Source organism: Rhineura floridana, chromosome 18, assembly GCF_030035675.1.
Source record: "Rhineura floridana isolate rRhiFlo1 chromosome 18, rRhiFlo1.hap2, whole genome shotgun sequence".
Classification (NCBI taxonomy): Eukaryota; Metazoa; Chordata; class Lepidosauria; order Squamata; family Rhineuridae; genus Rhineura; species Rhineura floridana.
In genome coordinates, this window is record NC_084497.1 from 6,538,694 (window position 1) to 6,565,559 (window position 26,866).

Genomic DNA, 26,866 nt, shown 5'->3' on the forward strand with positions numbered 1-26,866 from the left:
GCTCTCCCCTTTGACCTAGAAGTCCCACCCTCCCTGATCTGAGCTGAAAAGGAAAAGGAAACAACAACAACCCCAAACCAAGAAATCTGGCTTGATTTATTCCACTCAGCAGCACCCATTTCTAAATTTGCTCCAAAAAGGCGTCTTTGTTGATGAGTGCCAAAGCTTCAAATAATAAGCTCCCCATAGATAGCTCTTAGAATCATAGAATCATAGAATAGTAGAGTTGGAAGGGGCCTATAAGGCCATCCAGTCCAACCCCCTGTTCAATGCAGGAATCCAAATCAAAGCATTCCCGACAGATGGCTGTCCAGCTGCCTCTTGAAGGCCTCCAGTGTCGGAGAGCCCACTACCTCTCTAGGTCATTGGTTCCATTGTCGTATGGCTCTAACAGTTAGGAAGTTTTTCCTGATGTCCAGTTGAAATCTGGCTTCCTGCAACTTGAGCCCATTATTCCGTGTCCTGCACTCTGGGCCGATTGAGAAGAGATCCCGGCCCTCCTCTGTGTGACAACCTTTCATGTACCTTAACTGACTTGCAGCTGAACTCTTGCCAAGTTGATCTTGCAGCTCTTTAGACCTCAGTCCTTGCAGCAGGGATGGAGGAACATCTGTTGTCGGGATCCAGTGCCCAGCAGCCCTAACCAGAATGGCAAATGGTTGACGATGATGGGAGCTATAGTCCAGCGACATCTGGAGAGCCTCCCAGGAAATCCAAGCAGTGACAAGGCGTTTGGGGCTCCTGCAGCTCAGCTCTTGCAAAGCGGTGGCTGATTGCGGGATTAGCTCCTCTGAGCAGCAGCAAATGTTGCTGGTTTGAAATGGCAGCTTAGATCTTGTAAGTTTGTCTTAGGAACATAAGGGGGGGGGGCCTGCAGCAGCTGGGTCAGACCCAAGCGGGCTCATCTAGTCCAGACTTCTGTTCTCAAAGTGGCCAGCCAGATGCCCCGATGGGAAGAAGCCCCAAAGCAGGATCTGAATGCAAGAGCGACATTCAGAGACATATCAATGGAGGTAGAAAATAAAGCCCTTGTGGCTAGCAGCCGTTGATAGGCTGATAAATTTATCTAATACTCTTTTAAAGCTGTCCAAGTTGGTGGCCATTATCACTGCCTCCTGCCTGCGGGACCAAATTCCACAGCTGAACTATGTGCTGCTCTGTCCTTTCTTTTGTCTGTCCTGACTCTTTCAAAGTTCAGTTTCTTAAGATGATTCTCTTGGGAGGGAGAAAAACTTGTCTGCTTAGGAATTGGGGGATTTCTGGATCATCTTGGGAGGGGGATTGTGTTGGTGCTGATGGGAGGAGGAGTCCAAAATATTTGGTCAAGGAAAGTTGACATTGTCAACATGCTACTCTGTTGCAACGAAAACAGCACAGGAAAAAAATCTCTTTTTTAAAAACAAACCGCTCAATCACCCACAGGAAGACCAGCAAAAGAAAAGGCAACGAAGAATAAATGTTTATTTACAACCGCAGGTGCTGAAAGCCAGCCTGGCTGCTGACATTTCCCAAGTCCAACATATGGCTGAAACCTTTTAGGTGAGGTTGTGCATAACATTAGAACCGACCAATTGACATTAATGGGCATGGTTTAGCTCAGGTCCATTTAATTCCAGTGGGTCTCCTCTTGAGTAAAACTTAGTTTTATGCAGCTCTAAGGCTGTATTTCACATCATGCATTTAAAGCACTATGAGTCCACTTTAAACAGTCATGCCTTCTTCCCCCGAAGAATCCTGGGAAGTGTAGTTTGTGAAGGGTGCTCAGAATTGTTCGGAGACTGCTATTCCCCTCACAGAGCTATGATTTCCAGAGCTTTTTTGGGGAAGAGGGCCTGAAGGTTAAACCACTCTGGGAATTGCAGCTCTGAGGGGCGAATAGGAGATTTTTTTTGGAAGGGAAACTATCCCTGTCTGGTCCAAAGATTTCTCCTGGTTGCATATAGAACTCAGAACCACAGAGGTGCAAGAAGTGTGGAACGGTGTCCAGAGGTCACTAAACCCGTGTTTAACAGCAGGGAATCAATACACGCTCAGAAACCAGCCTCGCTGTGTTAAATGGGGCTTACTCCTTTGTCAGTGTGTTTAGCTTTGCGGTCTAAATCACACTGATGAGGTTGAAATTACACATGTACTTCACAGGACTTTAATTACCTTTCGGGAATCTTCTGTGCTCTCCAGAAGCCAAAGAGGAACTCTTTTCCGTTTCAACAGAGAAGACCCACACCAGAGAGGGCCCAAGGCTCAGTCCCCAAGAACATCTCTAGGTAGCCTGGGAGATAATCCCATCTGAAACCCAGAGCCAGCTGGTGTAGGCAGTACACCATTAGACAGACCAATGGTCTGATTTGATATAAAGGCAGTTCCCAGGATTTTTGGGGTGGGGGGAGCCAAGTGGTTGAAATGCGTGTGTGTGTTCTTTTCTGTTCTTTTTCTGATTGGATTTTCCACAGAAACTGTAAATCGGGTTTTAATGGGGACAGCATTTTAGAGGAGGAGGAGGACATTTCACGTGGATGCTGACCAGGGTTTGCACGGATGAGTGTTAATGGGTATTCGCCCACGCGGTGAACATGTGTGTGCATTGGCGGGTGGGGGAAGCCAAACAGTGTTCAAGCTCGGGGCTGGGTGGGAGCCATAATTGGGCAGAGGACTCAAAAATATAGTTCAGAGAGAATCCATCCACGTGCAAGGTGACCCCAAGACCCCGGAAAGGCTGGGCTGCAGTTGCAGATTCGCCTGCATGCCTGGTCATCGATTGATTTATGCAAGTGCCTCTGAGGCTGCAGCGCTGACAAACAGCTGAGGGGTGGAAGGGGCCCAGCCATGCCCTTAAATGTTCTAGGCTCACTAAATATAGAGAAAAAACACACCATACGTTTAAAGCACCCTCCGCCAAAGAATCCTGAGAACTGTAGTTTTTCACACACACACACACACATACACCCAGCACCCTTAACAAACTACAGTTCCCTGGATTCTTGGGGATCGGGAGGGAATGTGCTCTGAATGTCCTTTCCGTTGAATGTTTGGCGTGTCCTCTGCAAACAGCAAGAGGGTATACAGCACTCTCTCCCACCCCCGTGCGCCTTAACCCCATCTATGTGCCAAACCACAGCATCCAAGGTTTGTCTGGAAAGCAGAGGGCTCTCTGTGTCCAGAGCCTGGGGCAAGACAACGCAGATCCGAGAAGTTGGCTCTGTGGGAGCCTTTTCCATAACAAAGTGGAGGGGGCCGGACGGTGACGCACTTTTTGGTTCGTGATGGGAACCAAATTTGGAGAATGAGCTGGCTGTCACCAGGGATCTTCGGGGGTGTGGGGGGAGGGAGTGGGTGATGACAAAAGCTGGATCTGGGATGGTTATGGTTTGACCACAATTGCCTCTTATTCCCCTCCCTTGCCTTTCACAAATCGTTCTCTGCTTCCAGAGCACCTCTTTCGCTGGTGGCTATTTCTGGGCCGCAACTCTGGTCCTTAGGCGACGGGCCCTTTGGTCAATGGCAGAGCATGCAGAAGGGCCCAGGTTCACCCCCCAGTGGCATCTCTAGGCAGGACTGGGACTGCAGGAGTGTAGTGGCAAATTCAGAAGTGCAGGAACCCTTCATGATAGTCACAGCTACCTCCCCTATTTTGCTGCTGGGTTGAGAATGAGATTGTTGTTAATGCCTTCTCCCACAACAACAGATGTCCCTAGGAGCGAATCAGCATGAAAGAGGAGAGTGTTGGCTACTGAGAAGAGTCTTCTCAGTGGCTGACTCACCTCTTTTCACTGTGACTGACTCCAGTCAGCAGGAAAGGACAAGGAAGTTGGCTGCTTTTACTGACCCTCACTTGCCACTGGGGTCACTTCCCGAGCCATTCATTGCCAAGCTTTCAGTGACACCCCAATCAGGGGCGGAGGTGACCCCTTCCTGGGATTGCTCTTCATTGCTTGGCCACCCCTCTGTGATCTTGTGAAATACCCACTTTTCTTTTTTTGGGGGGGGTATTTATTTATAGCCTATCCTTCCACCCACGTCTTTGGCACAAGGCCTGGAAAACGATGGTGGCGACCCAGGGGTTAAAATGGCCCATCTTCTCTCTCTGCTTCCCAGGAATTCAGAAATCATCCTGGGTGCTTTGCACCCTGGTTTTTCCTGCCTTGTGAAGTGGGTCACCCTCTCTCTTCCCCCCCCCCATAAAAAAGTTAGAGGAGCGTATGTGATGTTGCATGGCTATTTTTAGCTCTGGAAGGGGCTTTTTCTGCCATGGATCTTTCCCCGGGGCTGTGTGTGTGCTTTGTGTGAGAAGGGTTAACACCAGAGCCACCCGTCCACACCTTTCCTGTGTGCATATTAATAACCCCAGTTGCTAGAGGCTGGAATATAACATGTTTAGGAACCCAACAGGAGGAGGGAGGGGAGAGAGAGAGAGAGAGAGAGAGAGTAGGGGAAGAGATAGGGAGGAGAGGGGGGATGCTATCTCTCTCTCCCTCTCCCTCTTCCTCTCCCTCCCAGCCCCCACCCCACCCATGGGACGTCGTCCAAGCCTGGTGGGACAGGTTCCAGAGCAGTTGAGTGAAGGCGAACGAGAGAGCTTTTGCAGAAGGGATCCAGGCACAGGAGAAGCAGCTTCTGCGTGCTGTTGGACCCGCAGGCCTGCTTCCAGGGGCGACTGGGGTGGGGGGCAAAGCCTGCCTCTGGGCTCTCCCTGTGGAGGAGGCCCACTGCACCATCCCTGCTGCTGAGATGCTGCAGCCGGTGGGAGTCGCACCCTTCCCAGTTGCTGGGATCCGGAAAGGGGGAGCCGGGGTGAGGGGCTGGAGAGGAGAGGAGGGTCTGGGCCAGGAAGAGCCCCCCGATTCTGCTGAAAGCACCTGGTGAGTGGAGGTTTCCTTCTGCTTTGTGGGGTGCTTCTAAGCTGCCGGACAGGCTCCGAGGGCGTGCTGCAGATGGGGAAAACTGAGGCTCAGTGGCCGGAAAGGCTAAGGAGAGAGAGGGCAGCTGGGGGCAGCTAAGCCTGTCTGTCTGGGCTCTTCTCTTTGACCCCTGCACCCCAGAGCTGTGACAGACTCAGATATTCTCACCCCTTCCCTGAACTGCGGGCTGCCCTTCTGCGGAGACCTTCTGAGCACAACTTGCAACTTCTCACGGTCGAAAACTGACCCTCCCCATTCGGAGTCGGATCGGGGGGGGGGACCCAGGAGTTCTGGCTTTGGCTCCTCCTTCTGCCAGCTCTGCTTGTGAGCCAGGGGCAGGAGAATGAATGGGACACCCTGGTTTTGTCAAGAATAAACCAACAGCCCAGCATCCAGTTCCTGACAGTGGTCAGCAGCCAGATGATTCAGAGAAGCCCACATGTGATGCAGAGAAGCCGCCCTGGGCTCCTGCTGGGAGGAAGGGCGGGATATAAATCAAATAATAATAATAATAATAATAAATAATGTGGGGGCATTCAGGAAACAACCCCCATCCTCAGGGTTTACTCCCCCGGCAACTAGCATGCAGGGACAGACTGCCTTTAGACATGGAGGGTCCATGCAGGGATAGATCTTCCCTCCACACACACATGCACAAAAACTCAGCTGCATGAGATCAAGGTGGACCCCACCTAGTCCAATATCCTTTTCCCAACATTGCAGGTCCTGAAAGCCGCAATCCCTTTCTCTCCTCCTCCTCCTCTTTTCAGCAACTTGGTAGTCAGAGGTAGACTGGCTCTGCATGTGGAGGCTCCATTTTGCTAGGCCAGCCAGGCAGCTGCCGTTTGCCTGAGCTGCGGAATGCAAACGGCGGCGGCACCCTCATTCCGCATGTGCTGTCGTGGAAAAATGGCACGGCCGCAGTTCCTTTCCATGTGACGCTTCGGAAACTCAGTATGTTGAGGAAAGGCCTTGTGGATTTAGGAAGAAGTCTTTATTCCTGGGTGACGTTTGGGAGGATGGATGGGACGCACGTTTGAGCAATCAGAGCATGGATTATAGGCCTTCATGTGTCTTATCCAAGGGAGGTGCAGAGGGTGAAAACACGAGAATGGACTTTGGGAAACACACCAGGCGCCATCGCCGCCCTCCTCCAGATTTGTGTTTTTTGACATGGGTGTATTTATGCAACATGCCACTGATGCAATAATAGATCATTCTTGGTGGTTGTGGTTAGAGTGTTGGACTAGTACCTGCGAGACCAGGGTTCGAATCCCCACACAGCCATGAAGCTCCCTGGGTGACCTTGGGCCAGTCACTGCCTCTCAGCCTCAGAGGAAGACAATGGTAAACCCACTCTGAATACCATGAAAACCCTCTTCATAGGGTCACCATAAATCAGAATCGACTTGAAGGCAGTTAATTTCATTTTTCTGCTGGACCGTCCCCATATCATTCCGTTCCCCAGGAAGTTACAGGAACCGCAGCAGTGTGTCCGCCCTGAAACTTTTGCAGGTATTGAAAGAGGAATTGTGTATAAGCACTTCGATATCATCATGAGCACAAATGGTCAGGAATGCACCATAAAAAAGGACATCTGTCCGCTTTTACGTGCCAAGCTTTTTTTTATTTACCCAATCTTTTCGTGCTTCAGTTTTTGAGATCTCACTTGTGCGTGATTTTAGGCTCTCCTGGACTGCTTAACACCTTTTAGTGTGTGTGTGTGTGGAGACCAGATTACGTACTTTTTAAGTGCGCCATTGGATTTGTGCTTTTGAGTTGTCCTTTTCTTGTTGTTTGGCTTTTAATTAATTTTAGTTCTTGACATGTTATCCTGTTCTGAAGTTGCTTTGAGACATTTTCCGCAGGAAGCGATCGACAAATGCAATTCACGGTTGTAGTTGCGATGCAACTGACTGCTCTCTTCCTCCTCCTCCTCCCTGCTTTCTTTTGGGATAGGAAGAGGACCCTGGGGTGGGTCAGAGCGGGAGTGGGATGGAACAAGGGGTCAGCAGCAGCAACAACAAACCTTGCTGCACCTAAGGAGTGTCTGTGCAGACTCAGAGGCGCTGTGTACTTCCGCAAAGCTAGAGGGGCTTGTGTGTGTGTGAGAGGCCTTCCTGAATGTAACCTGCAACTCTGACAGCCCCTTTCCCTGGTCCAAGCTATGTTGAGGTGGGCTAAGGAAATGCAACTCTGTGTATGCTCAGAGGCACAAAGGCTTAGGCAAGAGAATGAGAAGCGAGTCTGTAGTTCTCTCTGCTGCTCCATAAACTCATTTATCTTTTATGCCATTTAAATCTTGTTTATGTTTCTCTTGCTATTTTTGCCCCCTCTCTTCTCCCCCCCCGGGCCCTGTTTTCTGCCACCTGCGGCGTGTTTGAGACGTGCAACCTTAAGTGCAATCTGGCGTCTCCAGGTGCTCAGGTGTCCCCAGTGACTCTTGGCCCTCTCAGAAGTAGGGAGAGACACTGTGAATCAGCAGCTGACGCCTGTTCAGATTTGGAAAAGGGTGGCTGCAGCTGCAGGGAGGGTTGTGCACCACCAAGGAGTTGCTCCATTTGCTGTTATGAGGAGAGCAGGTGGCCTTCCGTCCTCACACGGTGCTTTGTTAATCTCGGGAGAATGCCAGCGTGGCGCAACTTGTAGAAAGCCTGGACGGTTGCAATTTTAGGAATTAACGGCCTTGTTCCAACACTTCTGACCCTTTGGCCTCTACTTGCCTCGCAGGGGCTGTCAAGGCAGGAGCTATGCTGTACTCGCTGAGCACAGCATTCTTGACAAGGGGGGAGTCTTGTAGGGAGGAACAACCCACCAAAACCACCTTGGACTCCTGGTGCGACACAGAACTGCCTTTGAGTCTTATGTTCAGGGTCCCAATCTCAGCCCCAGAGGAGAAAAGCACCTTGGTCTCAGTGTTCTCCATCTGTAAAATGGGCATAATTGGAAAGTACACCCACATCCTTCTGAGAAGGCTTGAGAGGACTAACATCAGTCCAAAGAAGCCACAAAATAGTCTGAGGAAGGTTAATTAATGCCCCTCCGCTCCTTTAATGTGCCGCACCAGAAATATGGGGGCGCCTTTACCAGATTGCTTATAATGTGAATCGGTCATTTGTTAAGACACCTCAGTATTGATATTGAAGAAGGTGGGTTTCCCCTCTTCCTTTATGTATAGCCCTTGGTGAAGAAGAGGATTTTGCACCATTATGGGTCACGATAAGGACTTTGCAGAGCTGTAGTCTCTCTCACCCACTACCAGAACTAGAACCATGATTTGGAGGAGTCCTCTTGAGACTTTCCGGATGATTCTAAGCTGGTCCACGCCTCTTCTTAGAAACAGGTAGGAAAAGATGGGTGCTGTCCTAAATAAAACTGGTTGGTCTAAATCAGCCTTCTCCAACCTGGTACCCTCCAAATGTTTTGGACTACCATCAGCCCTATCTAGCACAGCTGATGCTACAATATCCGCCTTGCATGCAGAAGTCCCTGGCGGCATCTCCAGGTAGGGCTGGGCCTGTCCCCCAGCCTGAAAGCCTGGAGAGCTGCTGCCAGTCCGTGTAGGCAAGACTGAACTAGATGGACTAATGGCCTGACATGGTATACGGCAGCTTCCTATGTCCCTGTCGCTGAGGGGGATGGGAAGACTTGTACTCCAAACAGGGGTGTAGTCATCCAGGGTCTCAGGGGGGTGTCTTAGACCCCTTACTTTCTGGGAGCTAGGTCCCACCAGGGTCCCTATGTTTCCAGCGTCCTACGAGCCAACCAGCATGAAAGGGGAGTGTGTTAGCCACTGAGAAGAATCTTCTAACTTGTTGTTTCCTTCTGATTGGAGCCAATCAGAGTGAAAGGGGTTCCAATTAGTTCCTACTTCAAACAGCCAAGTTGTGGAGAGGGAGAATCCTGTCATTGCAGAAGAAGAGACAGGGAATCCTGATGATAGCACCCCATCTACATCGTCAAGCAGTTTGGCAGCAGCAGGAGGTAAATGTGTAGACACTGAGTTCAGTAATTCAAGCAATGTCTCTTGACAGTGGGAAAAGATGGCCAAAGGGTGAGAACAACAGAGAAGTGGAAAGCAGGATTCAAGCCTGACCAGATTATTGTATAACCTCCGAAGGGGGCCTGGCTGTGAGGCAGTGCAGCTGTGACTATTAGGGAGGGACCTGGCACTTCGGAATTTACCCCTACGCTACCGACTCCAAAGTATCTTGAGGGCACCAGGTTGGCAAAGGCCTCTCCACAATGAAGGCCTCTGTGCATTCCAGGCGGCCCTGTGAACTGTCTGGGGTGATTCACTTCTAAACAGACGGTGGTTCTTTGAGCGATGAGATTCCACCAGCTTTACGCACTACAGCTCTGGATGACTCACGGCATGCATACGTGCGTGTGTAGAAATCCCCAGGCACTTTTGCATACACATATGCGTCCTCGATTCTCTTTAGAAAGCCTTTTTGTTTTTTACCTTTTTACCTTTCTCTTTCCCTGCAGTCCATGCTGTTGAAGAAGGGAACTGGGTACCCTCCACCTTTGCCTTTTCTTGTTTATATTTCCAGCTCAGGAGCACGCGGGCATCTTATCTCTACTGCTTTTGTCCTCCACGGTCACCCCCAGATCAAAATGTCAGAATCAATTAGGCAGCATCAGCAGGTGCCGGAGGAGAGAGTAGTGGCAGCAGAGCCGGGCCCAGGGCATTTTTAAAGGAGTTAATGGGTGCCCTTTTTTCCCATTCAGATGGCTTGCATGCGGAAGCTTTGCTGTGATGGACAGCCATCTGTCAGGAATGCTTTGATTTGGATTCCTGTATTGAGCAGGGGGTTGGACTGGATGGCCTTGTAGGCCCCTTCCAACTCTACTATTCTATGATTCTATGATTCTATGTACAAGTCCCAACATTTGGATTGAGCTGAAAGTGGCTCAAACAAACAAACATGCATTTGCACAAGTTACTAGCCTAGCAAAATTCTTACTAGCCCATTCCATGAGTAAATACATGAGTTACAAAGCAAAACTGTCGCTTATGATGCATGCCCTGCTATAGCAGAATTCTTACTGAAAAAAATGAAGATACAGAGAACTAGACATCACAGTGAATGGGGGGAGAGTTTTTGTTAAGTAGTTTTTTAGAAAGGCAGGTGGTTTGCGAGAACCCTAATTGTGCTGTGTGATGTGCCCCTATGCTCTACTGTTTCCATTCAGTTCTGTGAAAATTGCATGCCTTTAGTTAGTCTTTCAGTGGCTTCTGGCTTGAATTTGCATTCTTGGTTCGTTGATTAAATTTTATGCGTCCGTTTGTGTCTGCTGGGTGCCCAAAAGTAGGACATGGGTGCCCGTTTCGACACACAACTATTGCTTAAAAAAACACCTGTGCCAGGGAACTTGGTATTCATCTCTCATTGTTCTGGGAAGTTAGTGGTCAGGGAAGAGCCCTCTGCACCTCCTCAGAGGCGCCCTGGCCTTGATTATTATTCCCTCTGCAAATGGAGGCTGTGACGAAGCCAGCAATGTTGCAAAGCAGATCTGGTTTGGAGGAGCAGGAGGGTGCCGCATAAATGTCCCAAAGAGTCCCGAAGGCAGCCCTGGGAGAAGCGAATGGGCTTGAACGGGGGCACCAAAACGCCACCCGTCTGGGTTCTCGGGGAAGCAGTTGGCCCCCCGCTGCCCTGTGAAGCTGCTCCTCCTCCCAGCACAGAGCTGGAATCCGCTTTGTCTTGTCTTGCCTGTAATTTGCCTCGCCTCTTTCCTCCTGCATTCTGTCCCAGGGGAGGGAGTGACACCAGTTGCGCTGCTTGGCTCTGCTAATTCCCCCCCTAGACACTGATGTTTTGGTCATAGCTTAGCGACAGAGCACCTGCCTGGCATGTAGAAGGCCCCAGGTTCCACCTCCAATGGCATCTCCAGGTAGGACTGGAAGAGACCCAGGTCTGAAGCCCTGGAGAACTGTTGCTGCCGCCAGTCAGAGCTGGCAAGACTGAGCTAGAGGGACTGTTAGTCCAACTCGGTATAAAGCAGCTCTTCCCATCCTCCTGTTTAAATCAGGTCCTTACTTATAACCATGAGGACTGGCATCTCACTTTATTTTTACCAGAAGGACTGCAGCTCAATGGTAGAGCGTGTGCTTTGCATGCAAAAGGGCCCGGGTTCAATTCCTGATGGCATCTCCAGGTAGGGCCAGGAAAGAACCCTGCCTGAAACCCTGGAAAGCTGCTGCCGGTCAGTGCAGACAATACTGAGCTAGATGGGGCAATGGTCTGACTGAGCTTAAGGCAGCTTCCTGTGTTCCTATAGGAGGGTGTCTAGGGCAGCAATTTGCAGGGGTGGAGGGAACCTAGCTCATCTCTGGATTGTTGCCTGATCTTGCTACTTGGAGGAACAAATATAGAGAGCAGAGACAGAGAGTAGAAACACTCACACTGTTCTGCTGGTTCCTCTGCATCTCCATCTCTCTCTTCTGAAAACAGGGACACATGACGCTAGTCAAACTCTGCCCCTTTCTACATTAAAACCTGGTCAGATCAGCTCGGGTGCATTTATTTTTTAAAACCCACCTTTGGACAGATTTCGCAGCTGATTGGCTGATCAATCCATTGCCCCTCCAGGTGTGGCCAATGGAAACGCTTTGCTGTAGGCGACTAGTGTGGCCGCAGCCAGGATTCCTGCATCCAGAGAGGGGTTGCTGTGTCAGAGCAAGACACGCACCCCAGAGGGCCTCTCCAGACTGGGGTGTGTGGGTTTCCCCCCCCTTGTAGGCGCATTTTGCGGCATGTTGCTGCAATCGTGCATTTGTGGTGCACGTATATTGGACGGTCCACACATCATTTATTCCTTCTTCTGTGATGCTTCTGCAATGTTACTGTGTTATTGATGTCCGGAGGGGCACTCCTGCACGCTAAAGCGCAACAAAAGTGTGGGGAGGGGAGAAATAAACATTTGTGGAATGAAAAGTTACAGAACTTCAGCAGGAAGTTATGGGCTGTGCATCGATTGGAAACAAAGCAGTATGCCTGCCCTGAAATTTTTTGGAGGCGCCAACATTATTGAAAACGGGATGGCATGTAATCGCCCTGATACCATCATGAGCACAAATCATGATGCAAGATGTCTGAAGGGTCCTTGATGTATAGCGTTATGTTGTTGTTGTTGTTATGTGCCTTCAAGTTGATTACGACTTATGGCGACCCTATGAACCAGTGACCTCCAAGAGCATCTGTTGTGAACTGCCCTGTTCAGATCTTGTAAGTTCAGGTCTGTGGCTTCCTTTATGGAGTCAACCCATCTCTTGTTTGGCCTTCCTCTTTATCTACTCCGTTCTGTTTTTCCCAGCATGATTGTCTTTTCTAGTGAATCCGGTCTTCTCATGATGCGTCCAAAGTAGGATAACCTCAGTTATAGCGTTATACTGTATGTGAATTGTTTTTGATGAATAACTGTACAATTTTCATACTTGGAAAAAAATATGAAAGGAAGCGATGTACACAATGGCCCCGTGGCCAGAGTGCATTGTGCTCAACAGCAGCTGCTGCTGAGTCCCTCCTCAGTGTATTCTGCCAAGCTATTCCGGATATGCGTCTGTTCTCTCGCTGCCCATAAAGTTGGCTGTTGCCTTCACAGCGCGTGCCTTGATAGAGGGGTTCTAAGATTCCACCGTAATAGATGTTTGTGTGGCTATATGTCCACATATTCCTGCAGTCTTGGAGAGATCTCGCCTGTACCACTCGGCGTACAGACGTGAAAGGCGAAAGATGCAGCTTTGAATGTGCACGTATCCATTTATTTATTTTTTATTTCATATTTGACGGAAGGCAGTGGTGTAGAATTCCGAGAGGATGGAAAATAGGAATATAGATCCTTGGCTCAGTATTGTCTTTTCACTGACTCTCTAAGGTTTCAGGCAGGAAGTTATTCCCAGCCCTACCTGGAAATGTCGGGGATTGAATCTAGGGCCTTCTGCCCTCCAAGCAGATGCTCTGCCCTGAGTTATCTGGAATCCTCCAACAGGAACATCTTATTTATTATTTGATTTATATCCCACCCTTCCTCCCAGCAGGAGCCCAGTTGTCAGATCTGCTTTAAGTCTCTGGTGAAACTGACCAGAACATTGTACACACACTCCATACATTTAAAGCACATTAAAAGCAAGTGGCTTCCCCCAAAGAATCTAGGGAGCCGTTTATCCCTCACAAAGCTACAGTTCCCAGCACCATTAACAAACTACAGTTCCCAGGATTCTATAGTGTGTATGGAGCCTATGTTGGGGTAATCTATGCCGGTTTCACAGGTTCAGATTTCATTGTTTCTCTTCTCTGACTTCTCCCTGACTGGAGAGCACAGGGAAGGAAACATCAGTGGGAGGGAGGTGGGCTACAAGGATATCTGTGGGGTTGCCTCTGATCGCTGGAAAAGCATCACATTTATTATCTTATTTATTAAATTTATATCCTGCCCTTCCTCCCAGAAGGAGCCCAGCGCGGCAAACAAAAACCACAAAAAGCACTTTGAAAAATCTTAAAAACAAGAGTTTAAAAACATACTAGAAACAAAACATCTTTTTTTTTTTTTAAAGCAACTTTAAAAACATCTTAAAAAACCATTCCGATGCAGACACAGACCAGGATAAGGTCTCTACTTAAAAGGCTTGGTGAAAGAGGAAGGTCTTCAGTAGGCACCGAAAAGATAACAGAGACGGCGCCTGTCTGATATTTAAGGGGAGGGAATTCCAAAGGGTCGGTGCCACCACACTAAAGGCCCGCTTCCTATGTTGTGAGGAACGGGCATCCTGATAAGATGGTATCTGCAGAAGGCCCTCACCTGCAGAGCGCAGGGATCAGCTGGGGATATAAGGGGCAAGACAATCTTTGTGGTGAATTCATAAGAGGCTTGTGAATTCCACACTAAAACTGAAGGTGGGAGAAGATTCCTGAGCGATCATTAGAGTCCTTTAAAATGCACGTGTGAGTTTGGCCTTATCTGCTATCTATTTTGGAACGTATATTTGTTGGTGTTGTTGCTATGCGTTCGGACAGATATTGTAACCAAATTTTGCACGACGGCTCCTGAGATCAAGGAGAAGGTTTTCATCCATGTTTGGATAGAACTGGACACCGTTTTGAATCAAGATGGTGGTCTGGGCCATTCCAAGCTGCTTTGACTTTTTTGTTTGTTTGTTTCTTAGAATTCCCAAGCAATGCTGGGTCTAAAGCTGCTAATACATCCACATTTTGACAGTTTCTCTATCTCAGAGGTAGCACCAAAGGTGGGCGTCAGCGGGCATCTGCCAAGGGCCTACACCCAGCAGGGGGCCCACTGGCAAGAGCTCCCTTGGACCTTCTCCTTCTCCTATTCACCATGGCAACCTGTCTCTGGCTCTGCCCTGGCATCGAGGATGGAGAGGAGGGGGAGCCATAGATGCCATTGCCTGCTTCCCCGTTGGGTCTCCACAAGCTGGCAAGCAAGCAGGTGGAAGCCATGATGAGGAAGAGGAGGAGGAGGAAGAGCAGCTGGTGATAATGGCGCTGCAGAGGTAGACTCACTGAGGGAGATGGGGTCCGTGCGCAAGGGGCCTCCACATTCTACAGCCAGCATCTAAACATTTCTGCCTGCCTGCCATCTCTGTTTATTTTATGGGCAATAGCTCCTACTTATAGAGTAGCAATTGTGTGGCATGAAAAAACACAGAAGCAAGCTTCCGTTTGGGCCAGCATACTCTGTGAAAAGAGTCTAGAAACGTTCATTTCAACATGCACGTTTCATGTTCTTTTATTTGCCCAGGAGCATCTCTCCCTGGATGGTCCTCCTCGTCTGGCTGACCTTCATGTGCACCTTTCAGGTAAGTCTGAGAGACGGCAATGATGTCATAGGGAGGGCACTTCCAGACTCTCACACTTTTTCCCCCCAGGTGGGATTCTACCGCCAAAGATTGATGAAGTCTAGACCACAAGTCTGACTTAGGGCTCATCTACATGGGAGCATTTCATTGTAGGAAATACACTTCTTTCACCTTCACTTTTCATTTGCATCATCTGCAGTTCCTGCTCAATGTGAGCTGCTTTTCCCCATTCACACAAGCAGGCATTCTTCTGGGGAGGGTTAGTCACGCTTTTTCCTTGTGGCTCAGCCCTCTAATTATACATTTCCACTTCCTCTGGTTTCTAGGTGACCAAGCATGCTCAGTCTGTTCTACCAGCTGCAGTAGGTTCCTTTAAAAAAAAAACCACAGAAGTGTCAATATCTGTGTTTTCCCTGGCAGGATACAGCTGAAATACAAATTTTTGTTTGAGCAGTGTTATGCTTTTGCACACAAGTTCAGGGGAAAAGAAAAGAAAGGCACAGTTTACAGCAACATAAAAAAGGCCAGCAGAATGGAGGAGAGCAGCTGGAAGTTGCTTGTCAGCCTACAGGAAATGAAAGAAGGGAGGAGGAGGGAGTGGGAGTGGAGAGGGGAATGATTGAAACACCCACCTAAAAGCATTGAAAAAGCGTCTGCACACGCTAGAGATATGGAGTGAGGACTTTTTTCCTTCCCTTTTCCTATTATCAGTGGATTGGTTTGGTATGGATTTACAGGGGGGAAACTGTGCGATAGCTTCTGTTTGCTGGTAACGTCGGGTAAACCACACAAATTTAAAAGAGATGTGAGTAGCATGAAACACACAGGAAACCACCGTGTAGATGAGCCCTCAGTTAAAGCAGCGTCATAAGTTTGTTGGCATTTACATGGCCTCAAGGGACAGCTGACTTCCTCCAGGGATTAGGCTTTGCCCCCTCCCTTCCTGCCCCGAGGACAGGATTCTGTCTCAGAGAGCTAATGAGAAGCGGCAAATATCTGGTGGCTGACTGGAAGCGAGGCTGAGTGACAGGAACCAGAAACCTTTGCGTGGGAAGGAACATGCCAGCTTATATACATAAGTGTAAACAGCAATTTAATTTGTAAATAATGTTGCGCACCACCCCAATCTCCAAGCAGCGAGATTTCCTTTTTTTTTTTCAATAATTTTTATTCAGATTTTCATAAAACATACAAGACAAAATCATAAAACATTCAAAGACAAAAAACAAAATCAAAAATAGTTAAACAAAAAGAAAAAAAAAAAACAAAAATAAAAAATAAAGAGTAAAATATTGACTTCCCATTTGTCAAAGATCAAATCAGTTATAAGTCTATAATATATAACAATCCTGTCTCTTAAGTCATATTATAAAATCACTTTCCTCCAGTAGTTATCTTACTTAATCATCAAATCTCATAAACATTACTTTATTCTTTCCACAAAAAGTCAAAGAGAGGTTTCAATTCTTTAAGAAATATATCTATCAATTTTTTTTTCCAGATAAGCATATCGATTAATCCATCTCATTACTAATTATGATAATCTTATTGTCATAACCATAGTCAAAATAAACATTTCAATTAATCCATCACATCAGAATCTGTTAGGTTCAGTAATTTCAATAGCCATTGTTCTATTATCCCTATTAGTTCCATTTTCCATCTTCCATCTTCAGTAGTCTTGTTAAGTCCAGTAATTTCAGTATCCAATCTTCCATTATCAGTATTCCATAATAATCTTGCTGTCAAAGCCATAGTCATATAGTAAGAGTCTGATGGGAATTACCTCTATCCCAAATATTTTCTTGCCATCCATTCTGAATAGGTTGCTGAAATACTGCTGTAAAATCATATCTCTGTTCTTTTTTTCAAAATACACTGGGTCATCTCTTGAAAGTTTTTCCATTGTCACATGGCTGCAGTTAATTCCATAGATTTTCTCTATATTGGGCTCCATCACATCATTCCAGTCCAGAAGATTATCCATGCCATTGATAACTTTATCTCTAGAATCTTCATTAATTTCTTCAGAGATAACATTGAGTTCCAAACAATAGATTTTATTTCTAAAGTCCATAGACTCCAAATCTTGTTCCTGTTCCACGTTTGTTCCAATCTCCGGGATCTCCTCTCTCACAGGGACCCCTGTTCCAGTCTCCAGGGTCTCCTCTCTCACAGGGACCCCTGTTCCAGTCTCCAGGGTCTCCTCTCTCACAAGGACCCCTATGTCTTTAATCTCCTGTGTCTCCAAACAATAGATTTTGTTTCTAAAGTCCATAGACTCCAAATCTTTTTCCTGTTCCACGTTTGTTCCAATCTCCGGGGTCTCCTCTCTCACAGGGACCCCTTCCAGGGTCACCTCTCTCACAGGGACCCCTATATCTTTAATCTCCTGCTTCATTTTACTCAATTCAATTTTCAGCTCCTTACAACCCTGTCGCAGGTTTTGTTTCGTTATCTCAATCTCATCCATTATTTTCTGAAACATAGTTATTTCCAGCTTCTCAGCCACTTTCTTAATTGCCATTTTAAAAGAAAAATATAGGAAAACCACTTCTTATTTCAGCAACAATTGGGTTAATACTCCAAACTTGGTGACATCACAGTATAAACAGAGCAGACAGCCTTATCTCTCCATGCTTAAGTAAACAAAATGCAGTTCCCAGGATCGAAACAATTAATGGCGGTCGTCAGGAAACAGATTCGTCAAAATAAAATAGACCAAAAAGAGAGTAGTCTCAGACAATATAATATTCTTCAAAATAAAAATCTGGAATAGAAATCCCTCTTCTGTGTATATCTTTAGAATGCAAATCCAGGACAGCTTTTTGCAACAAAAACAGAGATAAGCTATTAATTAGTGAGTAGCAGAGAGAAGTTATGGCTCCCCAGTGAGATGTCAAAAACCGATCAATCTGGCAAATCTCTTTTAAACAGCAACAATTTAAGTCAAGTAAAAGAAAAATATAGAAAGAAGGGTGCTTGCCTGTTAGTGCGTTCTCTCTTAGAAGATAAGATGAACGTTCGCTTTATCAGATAGAGCTTGTTGTTGAAAATCCGTCCCACCTTCGTCGGCTGGACCTCGTCCCATAAATTAATGAGATCTGGTCGTCCCAACAAAAATAGGCTTTGAGGTTAATCTCTTCGTTTCTCCCTACCCGGGAGAAGTTTAATCAGTCAAAAAAAAAAAAAAAATCTGACTGATATATCTGAATAAGCTTCTTTTGAGGCAGGAGCCCGTCTCAAAAGCAGGCACAGGCTAAGTCACCCTTCCCGGAAGTCTCCAAGCAGCGAGATTTCCATGGGTCCCTGCGCTCACCCAGGGTTTGATTTCCTTGGGAAGAAGGTCAGCAGAGACTGTGGTGTCTTTATGAAATATGATTTATTTATTTACACACATTCCAACCTGAGCTGAGGATGGAGGGGGTTCAAGGCATCAGCAGCCCAATATCCAGCTTTCCCATCAGTGTTACAGGAGGCATCCTATAGCCATGATGCAGAGAGCCAGTCTCTCTGCCTGCCTCCAGTCCCCATCCTTTCTCAGACACAACTCAAAACACAAGTCTCTCCTCAGCCCCAGGAGGGAGGGAGGCTCTCCTGAAGAGTTTCAATGACAAAAGGATCTCCCTGGCCCATTCATCAGTTGATGGGCATCTGATAGACCCATTAACCCACCTGGCCACTCTATTAGATTAACAAAAGAAACTCATCTGACCAGCAGAGTGGGTTTCTCACCCCCAGGCGCAAGCCTCCAAATCAGAGGCTGGAAGGGGACTCAGAGAAATCCATCTCAACCCCAAACCCATAACAATAATGTTAATGCAATTAAATTGCAAATGTCAAGACGGAGGCAAAAGTTTGTCAGGCATCCCAGGCTTGACAACTGGGCAGAGTGTTGCCTGTGAGTTTTTGCTGGGGATCTTCTAAGCCAACGGACTAGAGCTGGGAGAGGTGAACGTTTGTTAGTCCAAGGGCCGCTTTCCCTTCTATAGATGGTTCTCTGGGGGCCACATGTCAGTGGTGGGCGAAGCCAGCAGCAAAAGCGGATGGGACAACTAGTGTAAATTTTCCTCTTTTGTTCAGTAGGCTGGTTTCTACACAACGCTCTCGCACACTTGTCTCCTCCATCTAGACAGGCAACAGGCATGGTCAGAGGTCAAGGAACCAGGCAGAAACACTCAAGGAGAGGGTGAGGCAGGGGCAGCAAAAGGTGTGGCCTGGAGACAGTCTTGAGGGGCAGATGCAGAGGCTCATAGAGCCACATTCCCACCCACCGCCAGGCCTGAACATCGCCACCCTTGGACTCCACAGATGTATTAAACAAACAAGCAAGCAAGCATCCAAGAGGCAGCTGGACAGCCATCTGTCAGGAATGCTTTGATTTGGATCCCTGCATTGTGCAGGGGGTTGGACTGGATGGTCTTATAAACCCCTTCCAACTCTACTATTCTATGATTCTACAAACAAACAAAAAAGCTGGAAATTCAGCCTGGAACATCCCCGAGGGAGGGAGCAGCCCTACCCATTTCCCCGAATGGATCCGGCTCCGATCCATTACAGTGCCTGGAAGGGCTCTTGTGGGGTGTGCCTCTCTTTGGCAGGAGTCTTCACCAGCAGGAAGGCAGCCTTTCCATGCTGCGGAGCCCTGAATGAGTGCAGAGTTCAGCGTTGTTGCAAACCCAGGAGGAATGAGCCTCCTGGGCTCCTACTGCAGCGACAGGGTGTGGGGAAAATGATTATCCCAGCCCCCGAGTATTCCCAAGAGGCGTCAGGGCTGTTGCACAGCACCTCAGGTCCTCCTGGGTAGATATTATCAACCTCCCTTGGCTACAGATCTCCTTGAAGGGGTGGGGTGTGCGTGGGAGGTTCTTTCCAACGGCTCGTCTGAAGCTGGCTGTCCTCTCCACGACTGTTGGAGACCTCCGGCTGAGGGCCTAGCCAGCAGCCCCAAACAGTTGGCCCATCTTTCCTCAGCTCTGTGGAGGGGGGGTATCACGCCACATCCCCCAAGCTCCCAGCCCACCTGCTGCCAATGTTGTGTGTTTTTATCCTTCACTTCAGCCTGAGTTCATTAAAACTGGCAAGTGCCGAGCAGGGGCGAGAGAGAGCAAAGCCCTTGGGATTCTCCAGACTCTTCTAACATTTCCTGGAAGGTTTGGGAATGCGTGTGCGTCTGTTTGTCCCTCTCAGGCACCCAAAGTAAATTATGCATTGGTCGGTTTCAGGAAAAGGCTCAGAAGTCGTTACCTCAGGGTGGTGGGGTCTCAAGGTGAGGGGACAAAGGCGGCCCTCTGTGCCTCTCTACATGGCCCTTGGAACTCTCCCTGGCTACATTTATTATGTATTTATATTGTATTGTTGAACTTTAATGTTGTACGTCGCCTAGAGTGGTTTCGGCCAGATAGGCGACACAAAAATTAAATTTATTATTATTATTATTATTATTATTATTATTACATCTCTAGCTGGTAGGGATGGGTGAGAAATTCGATTCAGTTTGCATTTCAGGCTGAATCTATCAAATCTGCACTTCCTGAAACATTTTGAAGCAGAGCTCTCCTTTTCTGATTGCCTTGCCTCATTCCTCTTTGCAGCCGCCACTGTGCCGTGCTTTGGGTGCTTCTGTCTTGTTGATGGCCATTGCTTAGTCCAGCGATAAATATTTAATTCTTTTGACCTTTCCTTCATAAACAAAGATGGAGCCCTTGGGCGGGGGATGGATGGTGAACTCTCTCTCTCTCAAAGTCCTGCATCTGGAGGATTTTGTAGGGAGGGTGCGGGCCTTATCTCCCATCTGAAGTGTCCCTTTTGCCTGTCGCTTGGGAATTTGGGAAGGTTCCCTGATGTGTGTTGTGATTGTGGCGGTTGCGGGTCTTGGCTCCTCTGTGTGGGTACGCGAGGATCTCAACGGGGAAATCCATCACAGGATTTCCCCCCCCCTTTTTAAAAAAAACAACCCCCTTTCCAAATGTTTGGGAAGAGATAAAGCAGACGGTTGGACGGAGTTTCCAGAACTTAATTAGAGGAGTGGAAAGGATGAGAAACGCAGAAAGATATAATTGCTAAGACAATAGCCGGAGCTGGTGGGGGACGGGAGAGATGGAAAGGCCGCCTGGGGCTTTGAGGGGCCCCGTCCTTCACTGGATGACTTCGCAAAGGGGGAAGGGGGATGAATGCCCCGGGGTGGCATACTGATGCACTGTGGCTGGACACCTCTCCCCCCAACACACATTTCTCTGGCTGGGTGGAGATACTTCCAAATGACCAAATTGTAACTGCCTAAGGGGGATTGTTGTCACGCAGGAAGCCAAAATGTCTTCTCTCGGCTGGTGGCAGTTACATACAGAGCAGGGGAAGAGGTCAGACTCAAACCCCCCACTTTTCTGTAGAAGCCTGCCCCAAAGCTCTGCTCCATGCCTACCTGCCCCTTCTCCCCTCCTCCCCCACGCAGACTGCCAGGCATACATCTACAGGGCCTCATTGGTTGTGGCGCCCTTTAGACCGGCAGTGGAGATTGTTTTATGTCTCTGGCGCTGAACACCACTGAAACCCCCGGTGGGTCTGTTTTGTGGTTGCTTCCAGTTAGGGATGGGCAAATTTGTCTTGGGTTTTCCATTTTTCCAATCCAAAGTTCAGTTCTTCACATTTCCATATCAGTCTGTGTTTTTTTTTAACAAGTCCTCCTGAAATGTCATTCAGGGCAAATTTCTCCAGTTATTTTATTTATTTATTTATTTATTGTATTTGTATACCGCCCCATAGCCGAAGCTCCCTGGGCGGTTTACAGCAACTAAAAACATCAAAAACAAACATACAAATTTAAAACACATCTTTTAAAAACAATTCAAAACACAATTAAAAAAATTTAAAACAATTTAAAAAACACATGGTAAAATGCCTGGGAGAAGAGGAAAGTTCCAACCTGGCACTGAAAAGATAACAGTGATGGTGCCAGGCACACCTCGTCAGGAAGGTCATTCCATAATTTGGGGGCCACCACTGAGAAGGCCCTCTCCCTTGTTGCCATCCTCCGAGCTTCCCTCGGAGTAGGTACCCGGAGGAGGGCCTTAAATGTTGAGCGCAGTGTATGGGTGGGTTCGTATCGGGAGAGGCATTCCATCAGGTATTGTGGTCCCAAGCCGTATAAGGCTTTATAGGTTAGACACATGTATGTGAGCAATTTTGCCACACGCACGAAGAGATACGGAAGGGATCTTTTCTGCTGCCCTTAAGAGGTGAGGCTTCCTTTGACCCTAAAAACTGGTGAGTGTTACTTTCAGGAAAGTCCCCCTCCAGGAATTTGGAGGGGGGTACCCAAAGGCAAATAGCGGTGCCACCTCCTAAACTGCCTTGCCTCCAGAGAGTGCTGACTTTGGTGTCTTCCTTTAAGTAGGGGACAGACAGCGGCACCCCAGGACTCGGCCAGGCCCCACAGCCCCGCCACAGACGCCAGCCAGGCCATGGGGAGTGGACGCATTGGAGTAGCTGGAGCACTTGTTCCAACACCTGCGGGGATGGTGCCTCATTCCGGATGAGGAGGTGCATTCGGTGAGCTGGCTTGCTTGGGGAAGGGGCAGCGGACTATGGCTGTGGTTTCCCCTAACTCTGATACCCAGGAGCCAGCATGGTTAGAGTACTGGACTTTAGATTGGGGGGGGGGTTACATTCAAATCCTGCCTGTTGGTTTCAGAATCTGCTTGTGGCTTATCTAGAGGCTGCCCACTGTTGGAGGCAAGATTGTGGGCTACAGATGGACCTTTAAAGCCTGCTCCGGCAAGGTTGCCCCTCTCATGAGGTTCGAATGGTCCACCCTGCTTGCATTACAGCAGGCATTTGAAGAGTCCTGACCCGTTCTGTATTCTGATTAAGAGGAGAGGTTTTAACCTCCAGCCGAAGCTCCCGTTGACTGACCACGCTTTTTAAGGAGTCTTGCAGCCTTAATTGAGAACGTTTATGCTGCACTCCTGTTCCTGCATACCTTGAACCCAAAAGGGACTTCTGCGTAGTGACCTTGTGCACCACAGCCGCTTAACGGAGGCTTCCTCTTTGGACGCAGGTTCCCCGAGGAGGAGATTTGCAAGGGGAACCCTAGGCAGTACCGAGTGTGTGAACTGGACGTGAGTACTCTCCTTAAAAAAAAAATAAAGACTGTGTTGGGCATTTGTTTAATGTGAGGTTTGCTTGTGTTATTATTTATTAAGTGTATTTGTATGCTGCTTGTCATCACCCGGTGACCTCTGTAGCAAGGAGAAAACAATGTAATAAAAACAATTCAGAACATAATAGTAACAAAAAAACTTCAGTAGGATCAATAAATAACAGCACAGAAGACCGCAAAACAGGCTCACGTCTCAAATTAATCTTAGCTGCAAAAGCTAGAGAAAACAAATCGAGAGAGGGAAAACAAATATACAGTAGAGCCCCATCATTGTAGGACTGCCCATGTCTCCGAGAGGAGAAGGTTACACCACTGGGGCACCACTACAGAGAAGGTCCTTCTCTGGAGAGAGTGACGTAGCCACCTATCTGGTGATGAAAGAGTTCTTTCAGGCCTTCTGATGAGCGCACAACAGCAGCCATCTTGCTTCATAGTGGCCACCCTGAGAAGCGTACTGACAACCGAATGGGCAGTGCCTTGGACTTCTACAGCTAAAGATCTTGCTGGGCAGGGCTGACACCAGGCATGACTGGGCCCTTGGGCACCAGCCTGCCCTAGGCCCATGGTGGCCACTCACGCGTCTCACCTACCTCATCTCATGTTGTGTGACGCGAAAGACATGCACGCATAGCACAAATATCTGTCATCAACCAAGATGGTGGCAGGGGCAGCAGCTTCTTAGGGAAGCCCCTGCTGCCATCTTCATTGATGGTAGGCATGCACGCAGGGTTTTCTCAGAAACGGGAGAGGTAGGTGCGGTGGGTGTGCAGACTTATTGAAGCCCACACTGTCTGTATTGGGGGGGGTGCCTGGGAGCTCCCTCTCCATGATCCTTGGCAAGGTCAGGACCCAATGCTGCCATGGATCAGGGGACAGGTGTGCTATCCTCCCACCCTGAGGGGCCTTTCAGGGGCCCCTCTGGTCCACAGGGGCTCTTGGCCAGGACCTGACCTGGCCACCTTCTGGCACTGGCCCTGTTGCTGGGCCACACCTATGAGAGCTGCACATGGAGACAGTTCTGCTAGCTGGCTGGCAGGCAGGCCAACAACAGGTAGGTGCTCACAGGGTGCAGCAGATGTTTCCCAGAGTCCCTTTTGTGGTTATATTTATATGAGATGCTGGCCAGAGTGCTGGACTTGGACAGGGATCACCTAACTCTTGTTTACAGACTGCTAGCTTCAGTCAGGTGGGCTGCGGTGTGTCTGTGGATGTGTTCTTAAAGATGGGAGATGGCGCACCCATCGCATGACACATTCATATTGATATTTAATTGGGTTTTTATCCCTTCTTTTATTTCCTAGATTGCATTTCATTGGTGTGCAATTTGAATTCGATGGATTCTGTTGCATTTGAACGCAATGTGAATTTATTGTGCTACAATCTGAATTCAAATTAAAAATCATACAGCATCTAGCACGGCATAAAAAATAATCAAGCAGTCTGCCAAGACCCTCAACAATTTTCAAGGGGTCTGCGGGGTGTGTGTGGAATGTTTGGGGATCCCCGGACTCTGGCCAAGACCTGGGTTCAAATCCACCACTCAGCCCTGAAGCTCACTGGGTGACCTTGGGCCTGTCACTCTCTCTCTGCCTAACCTACCTCGCAGGGTTGTTGTGAGGATAATATGAGGTGGAGAAGCATGTGCACCAGCTGGATGCTCCTTGCAGGAACGGCGGGAAATAAATGCAGTCAGAAATGTATCTGGAGCCTGCCGCGTGCACCTGAATTGTTGCCAACGATGTATTAGAGACCGGATTTCCCCACTCTGTCAGCTCCCCGTCGTTGTTATGGGCAATGCGAAGGCCCAGATCCAGTTTGCTGGCCCTACGTTTCCCCATGCATTTTGCTGTCTTCTTTTCTTCACCACTCTCCTCCCCCTTGCAGGAGTGCCCTCCTGGCTTCGTCCCCTTCCGTGCCATGCAGTGCTCCCTCTACAACAGGAAGCCGATCGCGGGGAGCCAGACGCCCTACCAGTGGGTCCCGTTCCACGGAGGTGAGCTCAGCCCAGATGGAGGCTTTGCCCTGCCAGGGATGTCCGCCCGAAGCCCCAAAATGGAGATCTTGGTCTTCCGCAGGCTGCACCTCTTGCTAGATATTTGAGACTACAGCTCCCATCAGCGGCATGAAGTTGGCGTTGCTGGGAGCTGTAGTCCAAAACAACTGGGAGGGCGCCAGGTTGGGGAAAGTTTATGTAAACCCATGGAGGAGAATACTTTATGGATCTGACAAAGTGGGTGGGAATTCGTGGACCTCTTGTGAGTGTTGTTCTTAATCAGTAAATTAATGGCAAATTCAGAGGGGCAGGGTCCCTTCATGGTGGTCACAGCAACCTCCCTCCTTTGTATTCTTTTGCTGCTGGGTTGAGAACAAGATCCTTGTTAAAGCCTTTTCCCACAACAACAGATGACCTTAGGAGCCCATCAGCATAAAAGGGGAGAGTCTTAGCTACTGAGAAGAGTCTTCTCAGTGGCTGACTCACCTCCTTTCACTCTGGTTGGCTGCAACCAGCAGGAAAGAACAAGGAAGCATGGTTGAAGACTCATGGCTAAAACACTCTCTCTTTGGTGCTGATTGGTTTGTAGGATTCTGGAGACATAGGGACCCTGCTCCCCAAAAAGTAAGGGGTTTTAGACCCTGGACAGCGACATCTCTGTTACTTTTCTTTTAAAAAATTTGATTGTATATAAACAAAAACTAAACAAAAGAGTAAAAATAAAAGATTCATCCCTGTTTTTAATCAACCCTTCTACTGCAAGGAAGGACAGGATATAAATGATCAATCAACTCATTTGAAATGTGGTGTTGGAGGAGAGCTTTGCGGATACTGCGGACTGCAAAAAAGGACAAATAATTGGGTGTTAGAACAAATTAAACCAGAACTATCACTAGAAGCTAAAATGATGAAACTGAGGTTATCATACTTTGGACACAATGAGAAGACATGAGAAAAGACAATAATGCTGGGAAAAACAGAAGGGAGTAGAAAAAGAGGAAGGCCAAGCAAGAGATGGATTGATTCCATAAAGGAAGCTGCAGACCTGAACTTGCAAGATCTGAACAGGGTGGTTCATGACAGATGCTCTTGGAGGTCACTGATTCATAGGGTCGCCATAAGTCGTAATCGACTTGAAGGCACATAACAACAAAAATTGTTATTGTTAATAACATTGACACTAATATTAATATTATTGATAAGTCATATAAATATTAAATACTCATCCTCCTGACCTTATACCTTTCCCCCCCCCCTGCAAGCTCCCAATCTCTGTGATTTAAATTGCCTGGCCGTGGGACACAACTTTTACTACACATTTGGGAGGGTTTTGGACGGCACCCCCTGCAGCCCAGAGTCTCGGGACCTTTGCATCAGCGGCCGGTGTTTGGTGAGTCTCTTCAGATTTGGGATGGCGGGGCAGATGAGCGAGTAAAGAGCCTTGCTTTCCTGTGAGGTTGGTAGAACAAAGTTAAACGAACTGCCTTGTGTGGGAACGGCGTGCTACATTTGGAAAGGCACATTCCTGTAACTGAAGGAATCAGTTCAAGATCCTAGATTTATGCTTTGCTGTCTCCATGTCTGAATGCTATTGCAGGAAAGTAAACAAACTACTTTTAAATCAAACATGCATTCTTCTCTAGCCGTCATCAGCTTCACATCTGCATAACAAACTAGCAATGCCTTTAGAGGCTTCTCTGTTTTAACTGGTTTGACATCTCATAGTCTCGTCATTCCTTACTGTTGGTCACCATACAAGACTCGAGAAAGACAAGGGCACTTTTATATCTTGTTCCTGGTAAGTATGACATAGCGGGCAAAGCTTGGACAGAAAAAAGTTGCTTCTTAATTCGCACACTCTTATACAGTTTTCATTTGCTTCCTCCTTTCCCTCTGTTTTCCTTTACCCCACTCCTTCCTCCTCTCTCCCCACCTCGTTCTTCAAGTTCCTACAGGGTCCTCTAGAGACAAACTTGTGGGGAAAAAACAAACTT

General features: G+C 48.0%; 1 protein-coding gene across 3 annotated transcripts in view; it reads left to right on the plus strand.

Annotated features, from left to right (window-relative positions):
* Positions 1–4,502: 4,502 nt before the first annotated feature.
* ADAMTSL5 (ADAMTS like 5) overlaps positions 4,503–26,866 on the plus strand; it is a 32,510-nt gene continuing 10,146 nt past the window's right edge. For 2 of the 3 annotated variants that reach the window (XR_009759528.1, XM_061601643.1), the window contains exons 1-6: positions 4,503–4,856; positions 14,664–14,721; positions 22,115–22,269; positions 22,778–22,838; positions 24,764–24,872; positions 26,135–26,262. Coding sequence is in view for 2 of the 3 variants with exons in the window: in XM_061601643.1 (XP_061457627.1) it covers positions 4,726–4,856; positions 14,664–14,721; positions 22,115–22,269; positions 22,778–22,838; positions 24,764–24,872; positions 26,135–26,262 (642 nt within the window). In the remaining variant the exon portion in view is untranslated. Of the gene's footprint in view, positions 4,857–14,663; positions 14,722–22,111; positions 22,270–22,777; positions 22,839–24,763; positions 24,873–26,134; positions 26,263–26,866 lie in introns of all 3 variants that reach the window. The other variant, XM_061601644.1, reaches the window with a different exon arrangement.